Source organism: Sipha flava, unplaced genomic scaffold (assembly GCF_003268045.1).
Source record: "Sipha flava isolate LNK unplaced genomic scaffold, YSA_version1 110_pilon_pilon, whole genome shotgun sequence".
NCBI classification, from domain to species: domain Eukaryota; kingdom Metazoa; phylum Arthropoda; class Insecta; order Hemiptera; family Aphididae; genus Sipha; species Sipha flava.
The window spans coordinates 27,634-49,632 of NW_020271727.1; the positions used below are offsets into that span (position 1 = coordinate 27,634).

The window sequence follows — 21,999 nt, forward strand, 5'->3', positions numbered from 1 at the left end:
TTATCATACCACTAGTTTTTAAGTAAATTTGGATCACGGGACTTTGCATTAATTACGAGAGCCTTACTTATAATTATTCTTAGGGATTTAGAGAAGTTCGCATATTTTTAATAATTATTTAAAACAAATCTAAGTGATATACAAATTTGTTTCATAGTACTAGGAACTTAAAAAAGCCAACATTTTTATTTTGCACATTTTGTATATTTAACTTTTTTTTTTTCTTTTTTTCCCTATAAATACATATTTTGCTATATTTGTACTTTAAATATATATTTAATTAAAAAAAAAAAAAAAATTAAAACAATACGTGACATAGGTAATAATATTTTAAAAATTACAAAAAAGAAAAAAACAAGCTATTAGCTATTTATAAAAAAAAGTAGAAAACGTACTCTCCTAAAATATTGGTTTTAAAATGATTGAAAACAATTTCTCATACTATGAATGGATTTAGTGGAAAATGTTTAAAATTTGTAAAATATTTAAAGTACTTTAAATTAACTCTAATAAAATCTGTTAATGTTGAGTGTTCGTTTTTAAGGTATAAAAATTTACTAACGAACAATTGTCGTTCATTTAAATTTAAAAATTGATAGTTACATAATGCTTTAATTTGGGTAAGATTTTACAAATTATTAAATCAAAAACACGAATAGTATGCATTTATAAATGGAATTTTGGTTTTTGTTTTGTTTAAAGAAGAAGAAACTAAAATAATAAATAATAATAATTAATAAATAAATTTATAGATTTTGGGTTTTTAATATAAAGTAAAGTATTTTAAGGAGCATATTTTAGAATTTGTACGGACATAAATGTATGCATATTTTAAGGTATTTTAGTACAGTGAGTCTCTAGCCCTACATAATAATACACGTATGAGATAATAGGATATATTTATCTGTTGTTTGTACATAGTTAAGGTAATATATGCATAGCTCAGTGATAATTACTAACTTAATTAATTGATATTATCAAAACTGAGGTTGCCATGGTTAAAAAAGAACCTAAAGTATTGAAATATTTCTAATATAATAAAAATTTTGAATGGAATAACTAAGTATAAAGAGTGGTAATTGTAATTGCATCCAGATACCAAGATAAAAACGGTCGTAAGATTCCATACACACTATTTACTCTGTAACTTTTTTTTTTATACACGCGCACTATTTTATTTGAAAAAAGAAAAAAAAATAATTAATCCGAGATTTTTGAAACACGAAACGAATTTGTGGCAAGCATAAATTGTAAGTCCTATAATTATATTTCACAATTTGGAATCGTTAGCTTTAATACAAGTATTTGAAGTTTTATTGCAGTAAAACATTTTTATTTTATTTATTAATTTTGTCATGACTATTTATATGTATGGTACTTATTGATTGCAATATGAATCATTAAATTATATTTCAACAATTATAATTTTTACTATAACGACTGATTAATAAGAGAAATCAGATGAAAAATTATTTAAGCTATTTTATATTTACTCTTCATTTTCCAGTTATTAAATTAGTTAGAAACAGTAAATCCACAATAGGGAAAATTAAATTGTAATTATTTAACGTAGTGTGGTTTCCAAATTATATTATAATTTTCTTGCTATACTTGAGATTGGTTTGGGTTGTAACAAAAGGAAAATGCGTGCGATTTCGAAACGGTAATTTGGGTAATTCGTATGGAACTGTAAAGGTAAACTAATTAATAATATTGGAAATACTTTTGTAATTATTCAATCATATAGTTGTTTTATAAATGAACCTGTTAGAATAAATTAATTTGTAAATTTATAAACAGTTTTAAATAAGCTTTGTAGAAGTCTATTTCAAACAAAATAAAAAAAAAAAAGTGAGCGGTATTGAATGATACAAAATGTTCGATTTTGAATAGCTATTCTCGTTAATTACTGAATTAGGTATCGAACTTGGATAATTATTGAGTTACATACCCAACGGAAATTATCGAGTTCCTTCACTAACCCTATTTCCAGAACAAATTGATATTACAGTAAATATTAAAAACCGGTAATTATCGTGAACTAATCAAACTAACGGTTATTACTTTAAATTTATTAAAAACAACATTCCGGTACTTAACGCCGCCCACTAATAATTGAAAATGTTTCAAACAGAAGATATATTATACAGCAATCAGTTTGAATCGCAGCTCGATAATGCCGTTCGTCATCAGTGGTAAAACTTAAACGATAGGTACGTAATAAAAAAAAAAAAAAATGTCATCTAGTCGGTGCCTATAGATAGAAGTTCCAACATTAGAGTGTCCCTTAGAGATTTTTCACAAAAACGTGTTTATTAAATTCTTATTTTCATTAAAAATCATTTGCATACGTTTGTGCGTATGTATTGATTGCGACAACAAATCGTCGAGGAATAATTAGAAATTGCTAATTCGTTGAGCGGCAAACGTCATAAAATGTGATTTGCACACGTACGGTGATAATGGTAACAATTATCTTGAGGAAGTCGAATGGCACGTTAAACGACCAAATTAATAATCACGATTAATACGGACGTGAAAATGCTGATCGATCGACTGATTGCGCTGATTATAATATACGTAATTGGTAGTAGTGAGCTTCTGAAACGCCATTGGGTTGCACAGTGCGAACACCGATGGATCTCGGTACATTTACATTTAATTACTTCAAAATTGGATTCTAAGGAACTCCGGCGTCAATGGGAAGTCGAGTTGCATATAAATTATATAGCTTACCGGTGCTCTAGATGTCTGCTTGGAATTGTGCGGTCCCGCCTGAAAACATTAGAAACCACCGCCGAGAGGTAATAAGAGCACCGGCGGTGGTACCGTAAATTTTTATTTTATAGATTCGATTTTTATATTTACTTTTAAGATTCGCGCGTGCGTGTAACTGCGAACGGAAAACTGTAGAGAAATTACGTAATTTATTGTGACCGTCAACCGTGAAATAATAGTCTTGATGTTTTTACATAATTCATCGCACGTGATTTATCGGCACCAGTTTTTGTTACGGGATTTTTTTTCATTTCAAGGGGATAACCCGAACAAAAAATTATGAACGGACTTGATTCGTACACGTGAAATGTGTTCATGTCCGAGTGTTGGCGATAAACCGTACGGTCCGTATTGTTTGACCGAAATTCACGGGTAACATATACATCAGTGTCAATTTTATGATTTTTAGGAGCACGACGTTTTATTTGCTACATTCGATACGAATATAAAATATTAAGATTTGACTATTATCGTATCATCGTGCTAATCACGGGCTGGGGAACAGTGTTTTGAAAAACCGCAATAGATAATTTTTATTTATAAACTAATGTAGATATCGGATATACACCTCTATTTTTTATTTTAATTATTATCCATCCAGATCAAAATAATATATATATTTTTTTTTTATCAAAAATGTATTAGGTTTTGGGTAAAATAATGTTAGAACTATTTGTCTAGATAATCATTTAAAAAAAAAAAAATAGATTCGATAATTGAATGTGATGGCAGACAATTGCGCTATTTGGTGCATACGCTTTCGTAATTTACGGTATGACCATGGTTTTCGTTAGTACACGCGTTGAATGAACGTATCGATTTCCGTCAATTACACCAGAAAGGACGACTAAATATATGAAATGCATGTTTTTAAATCAAACCATCTACAATAGAGGACGAAAATCTAAAATTATTCGAGTACCGAATCGAAAAGGGAGATGGGAAGAGGGGAAGTTTAAACCGTTAATTTTCCTTTGATCCCGTCAATCTACAATCCTCCAGTCGCTGCGTCCAACCGCAACGTTACGTGCCTATATACACCTCAAAACCGGTCGAAAGATTGCAGTGGAAGGGTGGCACATAGTTTTACGCGATATTACATATCACATGTGCGATTATCAAGACCAGGTGCGTAATTTCAGTATTTTTTTAAGGGTGTGCAAACAATTCTAGATGCTAATATTTTCCCACCACAAATCGTTAAAAAAGCGTCTTTTGTATTTTCACTATAGAATTTTTCTATCTATAACATGTTTTCCGTGCATAGCACGTTGTCTACCGCGGAAGAAACGTTCTCTCCAACGTTGAAAAAACTATTTGCCATTACGCAATTATAATATTAAATTTATTCGGGATAAACGAAAATTGTTTATAAAGACGTGTTTCATTGTTTCAGAAATCGGAACAGACTTACAACGAGAAAACGGTTGAAGTCGGCGAAAAGTTTTTTCGGGTCGCGTGCACGTTCACTTTCATGCTGACACGATAGTCACCGTCGGACCGGTCGAAGGTCCGATCCGAGCCGGAAAAACACGTCATTCGCTCCGTTTCGGGGGGGGGGGGGGGGGGTGACGAGCCTGTGAGACCTTTTCACGATTCGCGTCACGTAACCATCGGTGACATTATACTCGTATTTGCATCGTTCTCCGAGCCTACACGCGATATTATGTTTTTCAATCCCGTTATGTGCGATAAGATTTTTTTTTACGAACATCGATGGTTGTAACTTGTAACGTGCCCGCAGCGTAAATGAATTATTCAGCATTGACCGCACACCACAATAAATTAGTAACTCGGTCGAAACTCGGATATTTTTATGCTGCGTATTGCGAACACGTATAACACCCGGTCGTTTTCTTATTATTGTTATCGTGATAATAATAGTACCGTATTCAATGAGATACTGTGATCTGGATTCGATCGTACGCCATACAGCGTTTATCAAGCATAAACTTGTAATAGTAATCACAGCAATCGTAGAAGTGTCATCTAATAGCAAAATATTATAGTGTTTAACGTCATACAAGTCTCGGTCGGTAATTCGTTCGCTATTTATGTTACGATTCACTTGAAATGGATGACCGTCAACGTTTTCCTCTTTTAGTTAGAACTCGAACGTTATTCGGGGGTATAAATATTCTATTGCGCTTTTGAAACTCATGGCGGTAAAGCCCGTTATAAAAACTATTCTGGATTTATCAAAATATTTTTTCTCCTCCGAATCCCACCAGCTTTTCAATCGTGTTTCGTTATTTATTTTACGCGAGTATTATGTACCGTTTACATAATATATTTTAAACAAAAAGATAAGCCGAAATGGTCAACTATTAAAATATAAATAGTTCCATAATTTAGTTTTCTACCAATTTACGAATAATTATTTTATCAAATATACTTATAAAAATGTATTATTACTTATATTATATAATAAATTTAAATGAATATTTACGAATTTCTTAAAATAATAAATTAAAAATTACAGGAGTTAAGTAAAATGTTTTGATTTTGTTGGCAATAGTGGTATGATATAATTTTAACTCTTTATAAAAATTGTCTATTTGCAAGATGTGTTGTTATAATGTATACCTAACCTAAATCAGAAGTAGACAAAATATGCTCTTTTACCGAAAGGAAACTTTTGAAACTGTTTAGAAATAAAATAATCTACTCTTTAAAGTTGTATATTTCAATAAAAATAAAATTTTTTTCTTTAATTCTTTATACTTTAGTCATTTATTGTGGGCTAGGTTTTTTGAAAATATGTATATGTTTGAAATTTTTAAATTTAGTACATTGTTAGAGCGGTTTGAATAAATAATATATCAACATAATAAAATAAAAAACTTATAGGTTTGGGTGGACTGAATTCTAGTTAACTGTAAAAATATTTACATTGAATGATATTTGACGATTCGTATTTGTTCCTCCAATTCGGTGATTTTTTCATTGAGCTTGACGTTTTGATTGTAATATTCGGTCACGAGATTTGACAACCGTGATGTTACATCTTTCATCGTGCTATCTGAAAACATAAGACAATGCCGTGATCCAGATCATTAGAGCAGGCGAAAACGGTAACTATTGTTGTTACTCTATTGTTGCACTTATATAAATAAATGTTAAATTAGCGTTATAATGGTATTAATATATTATGTGTTATGCAACATTAGTCTGGTCTGTTATACATATATATTACTTATTTGCAGTAGTTAAATTCCGCAGTATTAGTGGAATGCGTTTATTATGATATTCGCGTACACAGGTATGAATTTCAGGGACGGCGGACTTTGTTTTTGATTCGAAGTCAAACGACACTATCCGTATTTGGTTTAAATAACAGACTTGACATTGAGTTTGTACGAATGCGCTAAACAACCAATTGCGTTTATATACAATAGGTTTACGGTAAAAACCGGAAATTCTCGACGGATCGAGTACTGTGGTCCCTTTGAAATTATATTAAACCCTATGATGTAAAATTTCGATCATTCGAATATCGTTTTTAATTAAATGCCCGTATTGCTCGAGTCGTATATTGCTACGGCTCGATTTTATTATACGACGACTATGTTATTTTATCGCGATAAAATAATATGTCAAGGAGGAGCGATCCCGTTCCAATGATTTTGTTGGCTACTGCAGCCCGCACTTAAATAGAATTAACAATTTACAATCAAAATGTCCACTATGAACCCTCCCCCCTAACAGTGTTGCCCACGTACCATAAGTCTGCCATCCCTGACGCATGCGGTGGTGTAAAGGTTCTCAATATGACCAATAATATTAATATTATAGTATATATATACAGTGATGTTCCGATCAATTTTGTTGAGAGTGTACTACGCAGACGAATTTTTGAATATGAATATTTTTATAATTTAAATGGTGATAATGATTGTGAAATAGGGTAATAAATATTAACAAAAACTTGAAATTTTTATTTTTTACAGAAATATAATTTAATATTATTTAAATAAATTGATATCATTGTAAATTCATTCTATGCTGTCATTAATAACTTCATAGTAATACATTAATCGTCTGAGTGTAATCTGAATATCTATTATAAAATAAGATTAAAACTAAACTCGAAAAAACTAATTACATTTAATACTTCTTCATGAAGAGCTTGAGATCCGAGAGTATATGCAATATACCCGTGAATTTTCTGTTGAAAGTATACGGCATATATGTAGTGTACCCTATGGGAACAACACTGCATGTGTATTTATATCATTGTCATTGCATTTCGTTTTAATAACATTTAACAACAACCGTAATAGTAGGCGATGGGTATGAAATGTTAAATCGAAAGCTCGCGACATAGTTACGTACAATACGTGCATTATGTTTGAGGTCAGTGCGTGTTTTTACCTATTATTCTACTGTTCTATTCAAATTTTGATTACATTTTGTGAAATTAATTATTTTCGAAAACATTACGGAAACGAGGGACGGCTGAGCGTCAAACGCGGTCCGACCCAGCATCATTACTGTTCTCCAGTAATGTTATTTATGTCCTTTTCCATTTATCAATTTCTTACTATCCCTACACTAATGCACAACGTCTTGTCCCGTTTCTCGACTGGAGCTGTCGTGAGAAATTGCGGGCGAACTCGGTATATGCATAATGATACAATTGTCATTACTACGTACAGTCTATTGGGCACAAGCAAGCGAGCCGTAAACGGAAATAATAATTAAAACTAGCTTATTGTTCAATCTTTCCAAGTGTTCGAACCCATAGTTTTTTTTTTTTTTTTTTTTTTTTAAAACTGACTTATCAAACGTTAATTTATTCAAAAATATTTATATAATTCTCATCGTTATTTGTTCGAAGCATACATTTATGCTCTTTTTTGTCGATGAAACGCTTTCATTGTTTCAATCGATAAAAATATTTTGTGTAATTAGCACTTTAAAATGGTTTCCTGTATGAAAAATCACTAGAAAAAAACGCGAAAAGATGGCGAAATTGACAACATTTCCATAAAACTGATTTCACAGTTTCAAAGTTCAACAAGTATTAACCTATAATATTTTTAAAAGTTGAACAAAGTTCTAGCAATATGTCATATTACATACATAATAATAATAAAAATAATAATAATAAAAAATCTATATATAGAATATGAAATTTTAAAACTTTAACAATATATACTTCGATTAAGCAGGTAAATTTCATTGACGTTTGTTCACCACCTATCTAACCATAAATATGTAATAATTAGTTATTTTACGAGTAGCAATTTACTGAGTTATGCTACAGCAAATTGAATTGTATTCAACATTTTACCTAGAGTTCTGTTTTGATTAATAATCATTAGCTCGACGGATATCTTTGTATCTTTGTATTGTCAGTAAATTCTCCACGCTCAGAAGAAGAAAGACCACGTTTCTTACACATGACACTACATAAATGGATTTTCGGTCACCAGTTAGGAACTCGAATCACGCGCGTCAAAGGGCACATTCGCGTTGTCGGTGTTCGCTCGACCAGGGTCTGTGATATTATTATGTTAAACACCACCACAATAACCTTCACCCAGATATCACGCGAGTGAGCGGACGTTCATGCTGCTGCTGCTGTTGCTACAGACGACGACGTACAAACTTGCGTGAACTGTTTCTTATTCGGTTTGATTAGGTTCGCTGATAATTTCGATTTGCGCTTCGGCTGCTTCCAGTTCGGCGAAGGTGCAGTTGGCGGTCGCAAATTTCGTTCGTCCCTGTCGTTGGCTAATCTAATATATCCTTCTACCCCTCGGTTCGGCAACACCATGTGGCTATAGTCTACATACACACAGACATGGACAACCATACACACGCACACGTTTTGGGCACGTGGGTACGGAAACCGTATGTTATTACGTACAGGGCCGATGTTATGGTGAGGAGGTTATGTACCCCCGCCTATGAATGACCTATTTATATGGTCGATGATAATCAACACACTAAGCAATACTGGTATTGTAGAATTTCGTTTTAGAAAGTATTGGGCAAATTTATATATTTATAACCCACTCCTTCCCATCAATATTTGCTTACGCCGCGGTTAAGTCGCGATGGACCTGATTATAGGAAACTGTTATGCCGATGAAGATAAGATGTTCATCAAAATCATGTCTCGGACGCATTTTTGGTAACGCACAAATCGATCGTCTTGTACGGAAATGTAACGATATCGTGTTTATCCGGATTGAAATCCGCGGAAAACAATTTGGCTTAGGCAAAATTCAAAACATTATTTTCAATTGCATTTTAAACATAATAATATCGTTACAGTAATAGTACCATTGCAGTAAAAACATTTTTAAGCAATATAGGTTAAAGGGAAAAAGAACAAATGCTCGTTCATATTTACTTATTGTTACATAGTTAAGTAAATGTTTAAGAGTCCTCTACAATTGAAAATATTTAGTTGTAGCTATGTTTTATTTTATACACGAAAGTTATTGTTTTCGTTGATATGAATGGTTTTATGAAGGAGAACGTTATGTGTTTTTATTAATAACTATAGTAATATGCTTATACATACCTAATCTAGATACAGCTTCATTGATGGTTTCATTTTGCGTTTGAGCTTGCATAAACGCGTCCTCGTCTAAAAGCCTATCTTTTCGTAGTAGCTGACATCCACGTTGCATTAGACTGTGCCTAGCTTCGGGATAGTCTCTCAATGTTTCCCACAGATCTCTTTTGGATAGACAAAAAAGATCGGAGTACCCTAAACTCCGGACATTGGCCGTGCGACGATTGCCAGTTTTGTTACCGGCTATTTCTAGTACGCTAACCTAGGAAATGTATAACAAAAATAATAATAGTACCTAATAAAATGTAACAATATTATTATTTAAAATTTGAATGTGAAATAAAAATAGCATTTTTATGTCATGTGATTTTCTAAAAAAATTTATTAGTGGGTAATTTTAAATTACACATACGTTCAATTATATCAAAATAATATTAGATACAGTTAAAATAATTTAACCATTTATCGTGTATTTAATATTTCACTAATAGTAAAATGATTTGAGTAATCTTCAATACTCTGAATTCTAACCTTAAAAATTGTGTTTATCTATTACCAAAGTATGTCTTAAACGATAAAAAAGATACAACCTGTTCTTCAAATAATTTAGTTGTTATCTAATTTATATTTTCATATTGTCATAGTACAATTTTTAATGGTGATTTGATATGACTGTATAACACATAATTGTAAACCCTGATAACCTTTTTTATATTAATAATAGAAGTTATTATTTCTTCTTTTTTAAGTTGCTTAATACTTTACTGCTGACCTGATACAGTCTTATACTACAAGATTGTTATTTTATACACTGAATATTAATTCAATGTTGTTTAAATTTCGAAAAAATATTTAAAAAAAATAAAATAGGTTAGATAGAATTTGATGAAAACGAAATTAAAGTTAATACAGGTATTTTTATTAAAAGGAAAATAACATAAAAAAAAAAAAATGTTTTCTTTTATTTAACCCATAGTGACATTTAAGCATCAGAAGTCACATCATGAAAAGACTTATTTTTTGACAGAAGCTGTTTTACTCTACACGTATTGTTATTATACTTAAGATACTCTTAAATAATATGATATTTTAAAGAATATTTTATCAAATGAGTTAATATAAATTTATTAATTATTTAATTGTAAGTTACGCGAAATGTTCGTGTGCGTGTTTTGTGTAACATGGAACATAATAAAATGATTGGTATTATATTTGTTTTACTAAATATTATATTATATTTAAACTGTCTATTAATTTATTTTATTTTGTCATTTTGGTGTGATTTAAGTATATATTATTAAAAATGTAAAAACTTTAAAGATAATAATATTTTATACGAAAGTTATTTCATTTTTATATAACTTGAAAGTATAATCCAGTATACAAGTACTTAAAAACCAGTAAGTTTCTCTCCGAGAAACGAGATATCATATTCAAACTGTGCAAAATTTATATTTTCATGATCTATCAAACATGAGTTTCGGAATTCAAAATTAAGTACCTACTGTCCATTTGGATTTATTCATTATACAAACATTTAGAGTTATATAACCTCTTATCTTACATTTAAAATGATTATAGTTTTATCAGTTTTATGGCATATTAGGGTATCAATGCCATTTGAATTTCTTGGTATCACCAATTTGCCTAATCAAAATCTAAAAAAACGTTTGACTTTAAATTTTGATGCAATGGTTGTTAATATACGTTATAAATATTATAATACATTATATATAATAAATAATTAATTATTTAAAACCGGCGTTCCCTAAAACCAAGCACGTAATGTATTTTCAGTACGCCCTTTAATAATATTTATATAAAAAGGTTTATTTTATACATCTTGCCATAAAAATATGTCATGTTTATGCGTGCATTAGAGTTCTGGATGTTGCTAGTTTTGTAAAACACATCTTGCGTTAGTTACAAATACTACGGTAATGTGTTTTTTTAGGAAAAAATTAATAGTTTAATCAATCAAATAGCCAAAAATAACGTCAAATATAAAACATAAATAATGAATCTTATTTTATTTTTATCTACTTAATTTCGTATTTTTTATATTTTATATTTTGTATTTCAAAGGCACGTTGATGTGGAACTAAGGTGAAATTCAAAGAGGGGTTTTGTTTAATTGGTAGCATTTGTATTATTTCTAATTTAGCCATCTGTGCACGTATATAAACTACATATACTCATAGAAACAAACACATATTAATATATCTTTCACTGTGTTGATTTTCAAAGCAATATCTCGAATGTCTCTGAAATATAGATTTTCCATAAAATTGTTCTAGAAAAATCATATAATGGATTCGAAATCTAGTTTAAGCTATAAAATTAAATTATGGTGCATATTTAATTAATATTAGAATATTGAAAAGACTACGAATGAAATAATACATTTGTGTTTTTTTTTTTTTTTAATTATTTTGATTTAACCTTTTAGATTTTAGCAATAATGTTTATTGCTGAAATATTAGATCCGACAAATAAGAACATAATAAATGATCGGAGTCGAAACATTTTTTACCTTAAAAAAAAAATCATATGTATACAATGCAGATAAGAGAATAATGATTGTTGATATTAAAAATATATTAATACTAAAGTTAACATTTTTATAAATTAAATTTATAGGTGTATAATTTTTTTAATTAAATTGTAGTTTTTATGATATTTATTGTTTTTGTTAGAATTTAATATTAGTTAAAATAGCTTTTACTCTACTCAATGCAATTTTGTTCTTTGATAATTATAGATTATAAAAACAATTAAGAGATTGATTGAAATGATATTACTCTTAATATACTATAGTTTCTCGATCATGTCAATTTTGAATGGTATATGAGAATATTAGAATAATCGTGTCTTGAATTTAATGAGTTGTATTGAGTGCTTTGAACATTTTTTACTCTCCCGAAAGATAAAAAACCAATTTCTGACAAGTGTTCAATATTATACTATCTCACATAGTTCCACATTTTCTAAGTCACTTAAAAATCATTTAGTTATGATTACTTTATACATTTTGTTGGTTACACATTTTCAATAAATTTAGATTTTACGGCCATATAATTATATAATTATTATATTTGCTTTACTAGTACAGTTTGAATGAAGACATAATTTATTAAAATATATTATATAAACTACTATCATCGCCCAAAATCAATACCATATTGCAGGCTAACAGTTTTAAAAATTAACCAGTAACCCGCAACATATTATGTAACATGGTTTCACAACGTTGTTCGTACATTAGACAGTGACAACTATTAAATTACATCGAGACAATATTCTATTAAGTGTTCAATTTGATAATAATTAATTCAAAATAAATTTGTGTTAAGAAATGTAACGTCTACGAAAATTTGATGTACGTTAAGTTATCAATTATTAAAATGGAAATTAATGAAAAATTTAATGGGAATTTCATTGATTAGTAAGTTAGATTTGCGATTGAATATTTAAAGATCCAGACGATAGTATAACGCAGCGCGTGAAAAATAAGTATTTATACGAATATATGTATTAAAAAAAAACACCAAAAAACACATCATCCAAGTATAATTTATAACTGACCTCTCCGAAGACACTTCCGGCGCTTAAAGTGGCAATTTCGGTTTTTTGGTCGTCTGCGACTACGCTAAGAATGCCTCTCTTCACTATGTACATTTCTTTTCCGACGTCTCCTTTACGGCATATGTAGTCTCCAGGACTGAACACCTAAATGACCGATAAACGTTGTGAGTTATATTATTATCAGATATTACGAAACAGAATTGTGCAATTTCTATTGTTTACTCACCTGAAGTCTGAGCTTGAGCACGAGTTCTTCCAACAGACCGGGTTCGCAGTCCTGGAATATTTCGACCTTTTTTAATGTGTCGAGGTGTACGTGTATAGCAATCTCAGCTTTTAATTTATCTGGTAAAGCTGCTAATACACGTTCTTCATCAAGCGCCTATTGTTAAAAAAATGTACCATTATTAATTTTATATGATTGCGTTTCGGAAAAGGACGTGAACACGTGTTCTAATAGTTTCAGAAATTTTGCCGTTATTTATTTATCATATTAGTGAGGAAAATAAATTATATACTCGTATAGGAATCAAATTAAATACTGTTCTTTATTTTATGTCCATTCTTAGTCAATAAATATAATTTAAATCAATCTTATTTAGTGTCATATATTTTTGTTACATTTATATAAATATTTATAAATTTTTTGTTCAATGAAATGTATTTCAATATAAAGATTTATGATTTTAAAATTATTAAAAAAATAATATTTCATAAATTGACTCTCTTATAATTTTACGGTATAGTTTTATACAAAATGAATGTTTAAAGTATATGTAAACTTTTTTATGTTGATATTAAATTATTTAAACGGAAATATTTAGTTATTTAAAATTAAAATATTAAATTGAAATTTTTTTTTAATAGAAATATTTTCTTGTACTTCATTTTAAGGATAATTCTTCTCATTAAAATTCTTCTTTATCAAATTTTTTTTCCCTATAAGAACACCATTCATTTTAATGTAAATAATCATTAAGTTCATTATTTTGGAATTTTTTACTGAACATAGTCAACACGTTGATCGAAACTTCAAGAATATTTCAAATTTAAAATTTTGGATGAAAATTGTAAAGTAATTAGGATGTACTAAATTGTTACTTAAAAAATTCCAGAATTAATTTAATATTTATCTAAATAAAGATAAAATGTTTTTTTTATTATTTGAATACTAAAGTTAATAATACTACATGATACTCATTAAAAAGTTTATATAAACTATGCACTGGGAAATATAATATTTTAGTTTTTGTACATTTTCAAAAATATTAGAATTAGACAAGATGCATAATATAACCATAACGAAAAGGCGGGAATATAAAAATCTGGTATATATTATGAAATATTTTATAAAAAAAAAATTGTAATTTAAAAATTCGTTTTATTCACTTTTTATTGATATCTATAAGTATTCTATTTATTCATGTACATAAAATATTATTAAACACAAAATCAGTTTGGATACATTCAGGCGTTATCTGAAACAGTTTTTGCGATTTAAGTTTATATCGGGGTCATGTTAAATATGACACAACATATTTTTTAATTTTGTCCTATTTATGTGTAATCTACCACGCTGTCTAAACTTTAGACGTAAGTCAACATATTCAGTTACGTACTATTTTGCGGAAAAGTACAGTTTTGGTTTCGTGACGGTCAATATTGATGGCCGTTTTAAAACTGTAAGAAAGACTCGTTTTTGAGTTATAATTACGAGTATTTTGAGGTGCTCAATAACTCTGATGTAGTTACTTTTACTTAGACTCGAATACGATAGTAATATTATAAACATATAGTATACACATTGTTAACCATAGGAATGCAAATACAATCAAATGATATATTGACATTGTATAATTATTTGCCCAGTGATTGCAAATCTAAATATGTTATTCAACTCCGAAAAACAGTAACATATTCGTATAACATAATATTGTACGATTATACAACATCAACATTAACGTATTGCTCTTATGGCAGTAATGATTGTACGAGACTATTTTAAATGTATTATTTTGTACGTATCGAAGATACTGGATCTGTTTACAGAATATTTTTAACCACAATTTACTGTCCTACGTTATCTATTTCTGCGATAGTACTGATATTCAAATATCATTATTTCGGTTTAGAAAAAAAGTGGGATTAATTAAAAAAAATATATATATATTATAAGTTTTCGAGTATTTAAACGTCATACAATATCAACAATTTCAGTGTTAAACGTTTTTGGATTTTTTCCATTTTACGTTACAATATTTTAGAGTGTTATTTAAATTTTTTTATTTATAAGAGGATATTGAAGAAAGACCTAGTATCGAAAATTAAACTTCGATTAGAAGTATTTTGTTGTTATTGTTTTTATTTATAGAAAATTATTATAGTTAAAAATGTCTACACAATATTATTGTCTCCTACACAGTTGTGTATTATTTTTGCCTACATATAACGCCGTCTCGACAATTTTATCGCACATAATATGGTATTCAAAATGTTAACGGTTTAAAGTACATTGAGTAATTTCATTATATATCATAATACAGTATACATCGAAACAAGACAGATTTTATAATTTTTTAGGTTTTAAGTAAAGCGAAGTGTATTAGTTTTGCAATGATAGTTTTTGTTTTCTGTAAATACTTTTCTGAGTGGTAAACCTGCATTATTAATCTTGTATGATATCTCATTTGGATTGGAAATTGATTTTTGAAGATGTTATTTGGACCATTTATTATTTATTTATCGATTACTATATTGGTTCCTCTCGATAAAAATCAATGAGTAAAAGTAATATTTTCTAGGAAAGTGTGTATAATGAGTGTATTATGATTGATGAGTCATCAATGATAACAAATAGAGAAAAATATTCAACTAATAATAGTGATGTTTGATTATAGTTAACAACGAATCTCAACTTATTTCTCTGAGTTATTGGTAATCATTTGATTTTAGATGATAATTTAATGATTTCATGATTTATCTAGATAATGCGTAACACTGTATCATACAATGTTCTACTATGTTTTATTTTAGGTCATGATTGAAAACTATTATATTATTTTTATGGGTTAAAGCCCAAATGGAAAGTTTATATCGTCAGAGTTTATATGTTGTATTTAACTTAATAACAATAATGATGGATAAGAAAAATGAATTTATATAGTTCCCTTGGTGATTATATTGGTATCGTTTAATTTTAAACGGAGTGGTTGATTATTACATAATTATAATACGCTGAAAAGCTCTTTATAAAGATACTTTGTATATAAATACTTTTGAAGTTGTATAGAAATCAAATGAATAATTTTATGAAATACAAACACTTTACCCAAGGGTCTTTCTGGCTTTATAAATTGATTTTATAAAACGTTGTAGAACCTTTACCTTTTTCTTCGCTATTATACAGATCTTGTTATTCTATAACCTCTAAAACTCACCGGTTGATGATAATAGAAGTAATTTTTTTTTAACGGCCATTAACGTTAGTAATAATACATAAATTATTTTTGAAAAGTATGGCGTGTAAAAATATTATTTTTCGTCCGGAGTACCTTAAGTAATTCGATTGTTTTGCTTCATAAATCATAACGATATGTTTAAGCGTATTTAATTCCTGACAAACTGGAAGGCAACATGATTGATGCATACGAATATAACATGGCCACCTGCACCTGATTATATAATACGCGTGAATGTTTAACAGATTTTTGGAAAAAACCCGAATTCTGTATGAGAATCTGTTGCAGTAAATCGAACGTTTTTCCTGCGCTTCTGCGTATGTGATTCTTATAAAAATAATTATAATTAGTGATTGAAAATGGTAGTGGTGGCGGCGGCGGTGGCGGTGATTACAGTAGTGTACGAACGATAGAGGCTTATTTGAAGTGAACGGAAAACGTAAAAATAACAATTAAAAATGTAATAACTATGGTACCCTACGTGACTTGAAAACGCGTGTCCATGGCATATCGTATTGTGTTATTCGTATTCGTATGCTGCATAATAAACGGTGACGAATAAAACGAGTACGGCGGAATGATAATGTATCACGCGAGCGTCAGCAAAAAATCAAACTGGCCTGTGTACGATTTTTCGTTGTCTACAGGTTTTATGTAAAACACTGGATAACTAACATACCATTATGGTTTGATACAATGCTCGCGCTGACGACCGTGACGATGACCAAGTCAACGTCGTAGTTTGTTATCAGTTGAAAATCGTCATCTACTGAACGTTAAACGGTTTACATTTACTAAACATTAAATGTTCTCCAGTCCGATATTTTAGCACGTCGGCTTCAAACAACGATTGCGGTTAGTCGCATACGGTTTTCGATAACTGTGGCGTGGTGTTCTACAGGTCCAGCCGCTTCGTGATCCTACGGACTGCAGTTTTTGAGACGATTTTGAGACTACATCAGATCATTACGAACGTGTTTCCAGTTACTATTTTATCTTATTAGCCTGCCCCGTAGTTACGATCACGAACGTTATATCGAAATTTTCGATTTCATTTCGGTACCCCACGCCTGACCATGAATGATATATTTTTAATTTTTAATTTTTTTTTTTTTAAATAAATTGTGCTTAATAACATATATTATTACGATATACGATGAGAATTTATTGACTTTACTTTATTTTCTTTCTTTTTTTTTTCGTTCGCTTGGTAAAACGTTTTCGGGTTTTTTTTTCAGTCATAAAAAAATGCTCAATTGAACCGAAATGGACGTTAGGGAAAGGTTATAGTAACCACACATGTATTACTAACCATGGCTTTTGGAGAGGAATAACGTCTGCGGGTGTGAATATTTTCGACCGTTACTGCAGATGACGTAATTTTTACAATCGTCCGCCGTAAGAACGAGATAATTAATTATAATTATGTAAACGATGAAACATTACGAAAAGGTTTACGCGCTGCGAATGTATCATATGCACGTATATGAGTGGGAAATTAATAAAATAAACGAGCTGGTCGACACCACGTTGCCTAGACGTCATCGTAGTGTGCATCATAATACACACTATGCAGTCATTGTTAATAGTGAGAATTTAAAATTTCGGAAATATTAATGTAATTATGGTGAAACCTTTTGGTTTACAGGGTGCATCACTGTGTATGTATGTGTCCTGATAGTAAAATATGTTTATATACCTTATGAAATTTTTTTAAACCTGATTTTTGTAAACAATTATTACAAAAAAGGTCAAATTTTACAACGCAACAAACTATTACACCATTTGTTTAAGATAATTGTAATGAATTTTTTTCTATTTCAATTTTATTATTTCATGAATTTGTACTCAGTCGATGCATTTGATTTATTACCAAAAAAAAAAGAAAGAAACTGATATGGATTTCTATCTAGCCGTATACTCAATCAAGCTCTTAAGTCAAATCTGAAAATAAGAGCTTGGAATAATGTAAATTACGTAGTGACAAACACGACGAATACCCTGTATAAAAAGCTTAGATAATGGTTTATGGGACCACGAGTATATTATTTATATTGAAACGAATATTATAATTTATCATTCTTTACGCGCTTGACGCGATTTTTATAACAATAGCAACCTGCCACGAGGATGGGATTAATTATTCACTGGGGGAATTACGTGAACGTCGCGGATAAGTTTATATTTAGTAACTGATAAATACGAAACAACCACAATTGATGATCGTGATAAGTGTGCTGCCACACGGTGAAATTTCAAACATATTGTGATCATTAATTGTTAATCAGATTTTTTAATTAATAATGGTATGACTTCCGGTTCGACTGGATTTCGAGTAAAGTGAGAAATATGATGAATTTTCGATGTTTTTTTTTATTTCATTATGCCCGTTAATAATTTTTTTTAAAGTGATCGAGAGAATATGTAAAATATTTAACGTTAATCAAGTGTAATTTTATGTATTACTTAAATCATATATCTAACATTAAAAAAGTGTATGCACAGAATATAATTCGAAAGCTTTCAGTAAATCTTAAACCCATAATTCGAGAATAATTTGTGTTACGTTATCTCATTGGTCGTAAATAAAAAAATTCGTTTCTTTCTAAAAACCCCAGCTCTACCTCTATTCCTCCTTCAAAATGTTGAGCTTCATCTGTGCGCTCTAAATTGAGTATAAACGTTGTTATCGTGTCGCCATTTCGCACGACAATCGCATTAAATCAACGATTCTGTGTACGGATGATGCGAATACTGTAGTCTCTACGGGTCGGTGTTTCCGGTGCAATTTTCGTGTCTCAAGTATTCAAGTTTCGCTTGCCAAATATGCTCAGACGGAGAAAGATTGAATTTGTTGGACAGAGTCCAGAAAAAAAGTAAAAAAAAAGATTTTTTAAAACGAATCATACGCTGTAGACGATACACATATTTTTGACGATCGTCGGAGAGAGGGAAGTGAATTGTTATTCAATGTTCAACGCTCAATTACGATGCAGCGGATTATGTGGACTGTACCAGACGCTGTAGTCTGCGAAGTGATTCGCAGTACACTTACTCTTCCACTGGTGTAGTTCACTGGCTATAAAGAGTCTTGTGCGGCAGAGCGACACGTGTGTGAGTAAAGGCGATTACGTTTCGTCGGTCGAGGAAACTCGTTTGCTTTGGAGACGTGTTGAAAATTATGAACAAAACGTCGAGAAACAAACTTCCAATGGAATTTTTAAATAGAGCGTTTTTATGTTCATCGTCGCTTTCAGAAATGCACGAATACCGAATTTACGACTTTAGAATTATGAGTCCCTGCAATAGCGTACCTCTCAAACAATGTCGTAGTTTGATCGCAGAACGCTTCTGAACGAATTGGACCGAATTAATAGTGCGTTCGGATGTAGTTAGTTCACACACGAAAATATCAAAAGTCCAACTTGTTTCGTGTATAAAACATTATTAAATAGTTTTAATTTAGATTGTCATCGTGATACGTTTGGTTCATTCAACATTAATTTAATCTCTTATTGAATACTACACATATTCGTTATCTGAATTATAAATAAATGAATAAAACTATCACTACAACTTTATGTCACAGATAAAATACCACTTTAACTTTGGTCCCAATTTTTAACACCAGATCATTGTCAACGTCAAATTGTACTACAACATCGAAGTATCATCTAAATGCCGTTTTTAATGCTTCAACATTAATTTCATCTACATTCGAATTAAAATTCATTGTCTATCTACACATTTTCCGATAACCCAGTTCAGTCTCTCTATTAATATGTTGAATTGGAACATTTATTTTCCATTTGACCTTAACTTATATTTTAAAATCAAAATTTATTTCATAACACATCACATTCTTTTTTTATTTATTTTAGCGTTCATACCCTCTTTTGAATTAAATTCCTTCAATAACAATGCTATAATAGTTTTAAATAAATGTCTTAAGACCTTTGGGGCTTTGGGATTTCATAGTTTTTATTTTTCGAGTTCTATCAAATTGGCAATGGTTTTTATTAATATTAAAAAAAAAGTAACTAATATACTATTACTCTCAAAAAGGAAGTTTGAACCTTTAAAAACATCCCCTATCTACTCCATTTAATAGATCTTGTCATTAATAATTCCTGGATATGCCACTATGTACACTGTGTTATAAAATAAACAAATCATTTTTCAAAACTGCAATAATTATTGTTCGTACTTTTTACATAGTATTTTATTGATATTTGTTAAGTACTAGAACGAATAAATTGAGTTAATTATTTTATATTATATAATTATAATAGAATTTGGCTAAATCTTATCATCAGAAATGTGATCGGAAATTTTTATTATTTTTATTAATATAGATAAAATGTTATTTTATTTTGTAATTTTTACAATTCTGAATAAATAAAATATTTTTAGATACAATTCATAATATATATTAAACGTATTTTGGATGTAGAACGTTTGCTTATAAAAATAGTAGATTGTTAAAACAATAATGCTATCAAGCTTATAAACAAATCAGCTTATTGCTTAATTTTAATAAATTAAAATAAAATAATACCTAATAATAATAATAAATCATTTTTTTATGCAAACATTGTTCTTATGATAGTTCGTATCAAATTTCATTATAATTTGTATAGTATAAACCAGCGGTTTCCAAACTTTTTTTTCCGCGGTGCCTTATTTTGGACCAAATCAATCCACGGTGCCCTGGCTGCGAATAACATTAGTGAAAGAACAAAAAAAAAAAAAAAATCTATTGATAACCGATTTTATTATTTTTAATAAAATTGTACTTAGTTATATATTAATGCATTTTTAAGCATAAAAAATAGATAATTAAAAATTATTGTTATTATGATTATAATTATTATATAAAAATATTATAGGGTTAAAATGATAATATCCGATTATACAATAGAAAATATTACATTATTTGCTATAAGGTTTTTTCGAAAACAATAAGGAAAAATCAATTTTATGCACTTAAAACTATTTGTTATGAACCGTAGACCATGGTGCCCTTAAAAAGTTGTCGTGGTGCCTTTAGGGCACCGCGATGCACAGTTTGGGAACCACTGGTATAAACCATTTGACGAAAAGTGGAGTTTTTTATTTGTTTTTATAAAAAAACATTTTAATTTAATTAATTCACTTATCCTAATTCCTTCTACATAAGATAAATATTTAAAATTTAAAGATTATTATTTTATATTACTTTCAACAAATAATTGTAAAAATAAACCCTTTAATTGTGTTTCATAAATAAAACTTCGTAAGAAAAAAAATCGTATTTTGGTACGCAAGAATATAAATCAGCAGTCAGTGATTATTAACGATATTAATTCTCTCACTGGTGAACGTCGTACTTTGGTAGAATAGTTGAGTTTTCGATTAATGGTGGTATTATAAACATATGTCTTAATAATTACATTTGTTCGTAAATCATTTTTGACATTTTAGATACGGAATGATTCATTGCTCATAGATAGACGTTTTTGATGACGAGGTAATTAAAACTATATTATCCCATCATTCTTGTCCTTATGCATCGGAGCTAATCCGTATATTCTTCTCGTTCTTTTACAATTTCCCCCCCTGTAATATTGTGTACGCGAAGATATGTTATTAGCAACATAAACCCAC

At 29.5% G+C, this 21,999-nt stretch overlaps 1 protein-coding gene across 2 annotated transcripts in view; it reads right to left on the reverse strand.

The window, feature by feature from the left end:
- Window positions 1–21,999, reverse strand: part of LOC112688531 (cyclic nucleotide-gated cation channel subunit A) — a 249,148-nt gene that overhangs the window by 5,079 nt on the left and 222,070 nt on the right. The window contains exons 8-12 of one of the 2 annotated variants that reach the window (XM_025561788.1): window positions 13,122–13,277; window positions 12,896–13,039; window positions 9,317–9,572; window positions 8,389–8,571; window positions 5,671–5,800 (exon numbers count right to left, since the gene is read on the reverse strand). In XM_025561788.1, the coding sequence (XP_025417573.1) occupies window positions 5,671–5,800; window positions 8,389–8,571; window positions 9,317–9,572; window positions 12,896–13,039; window positions 13,122–13,277 (869 nt within the window). The remainder of the gene's footprint in view (window positions 1–5,670; window positions 5,801–8,388; window positions 8,572–9,316; window positions 9,573–12,895; window positions 13,040–13,121; window positions 13,278–21,999) is intronic. The other variant, XM_025561796.1, reaches the window with a different exon arrangement.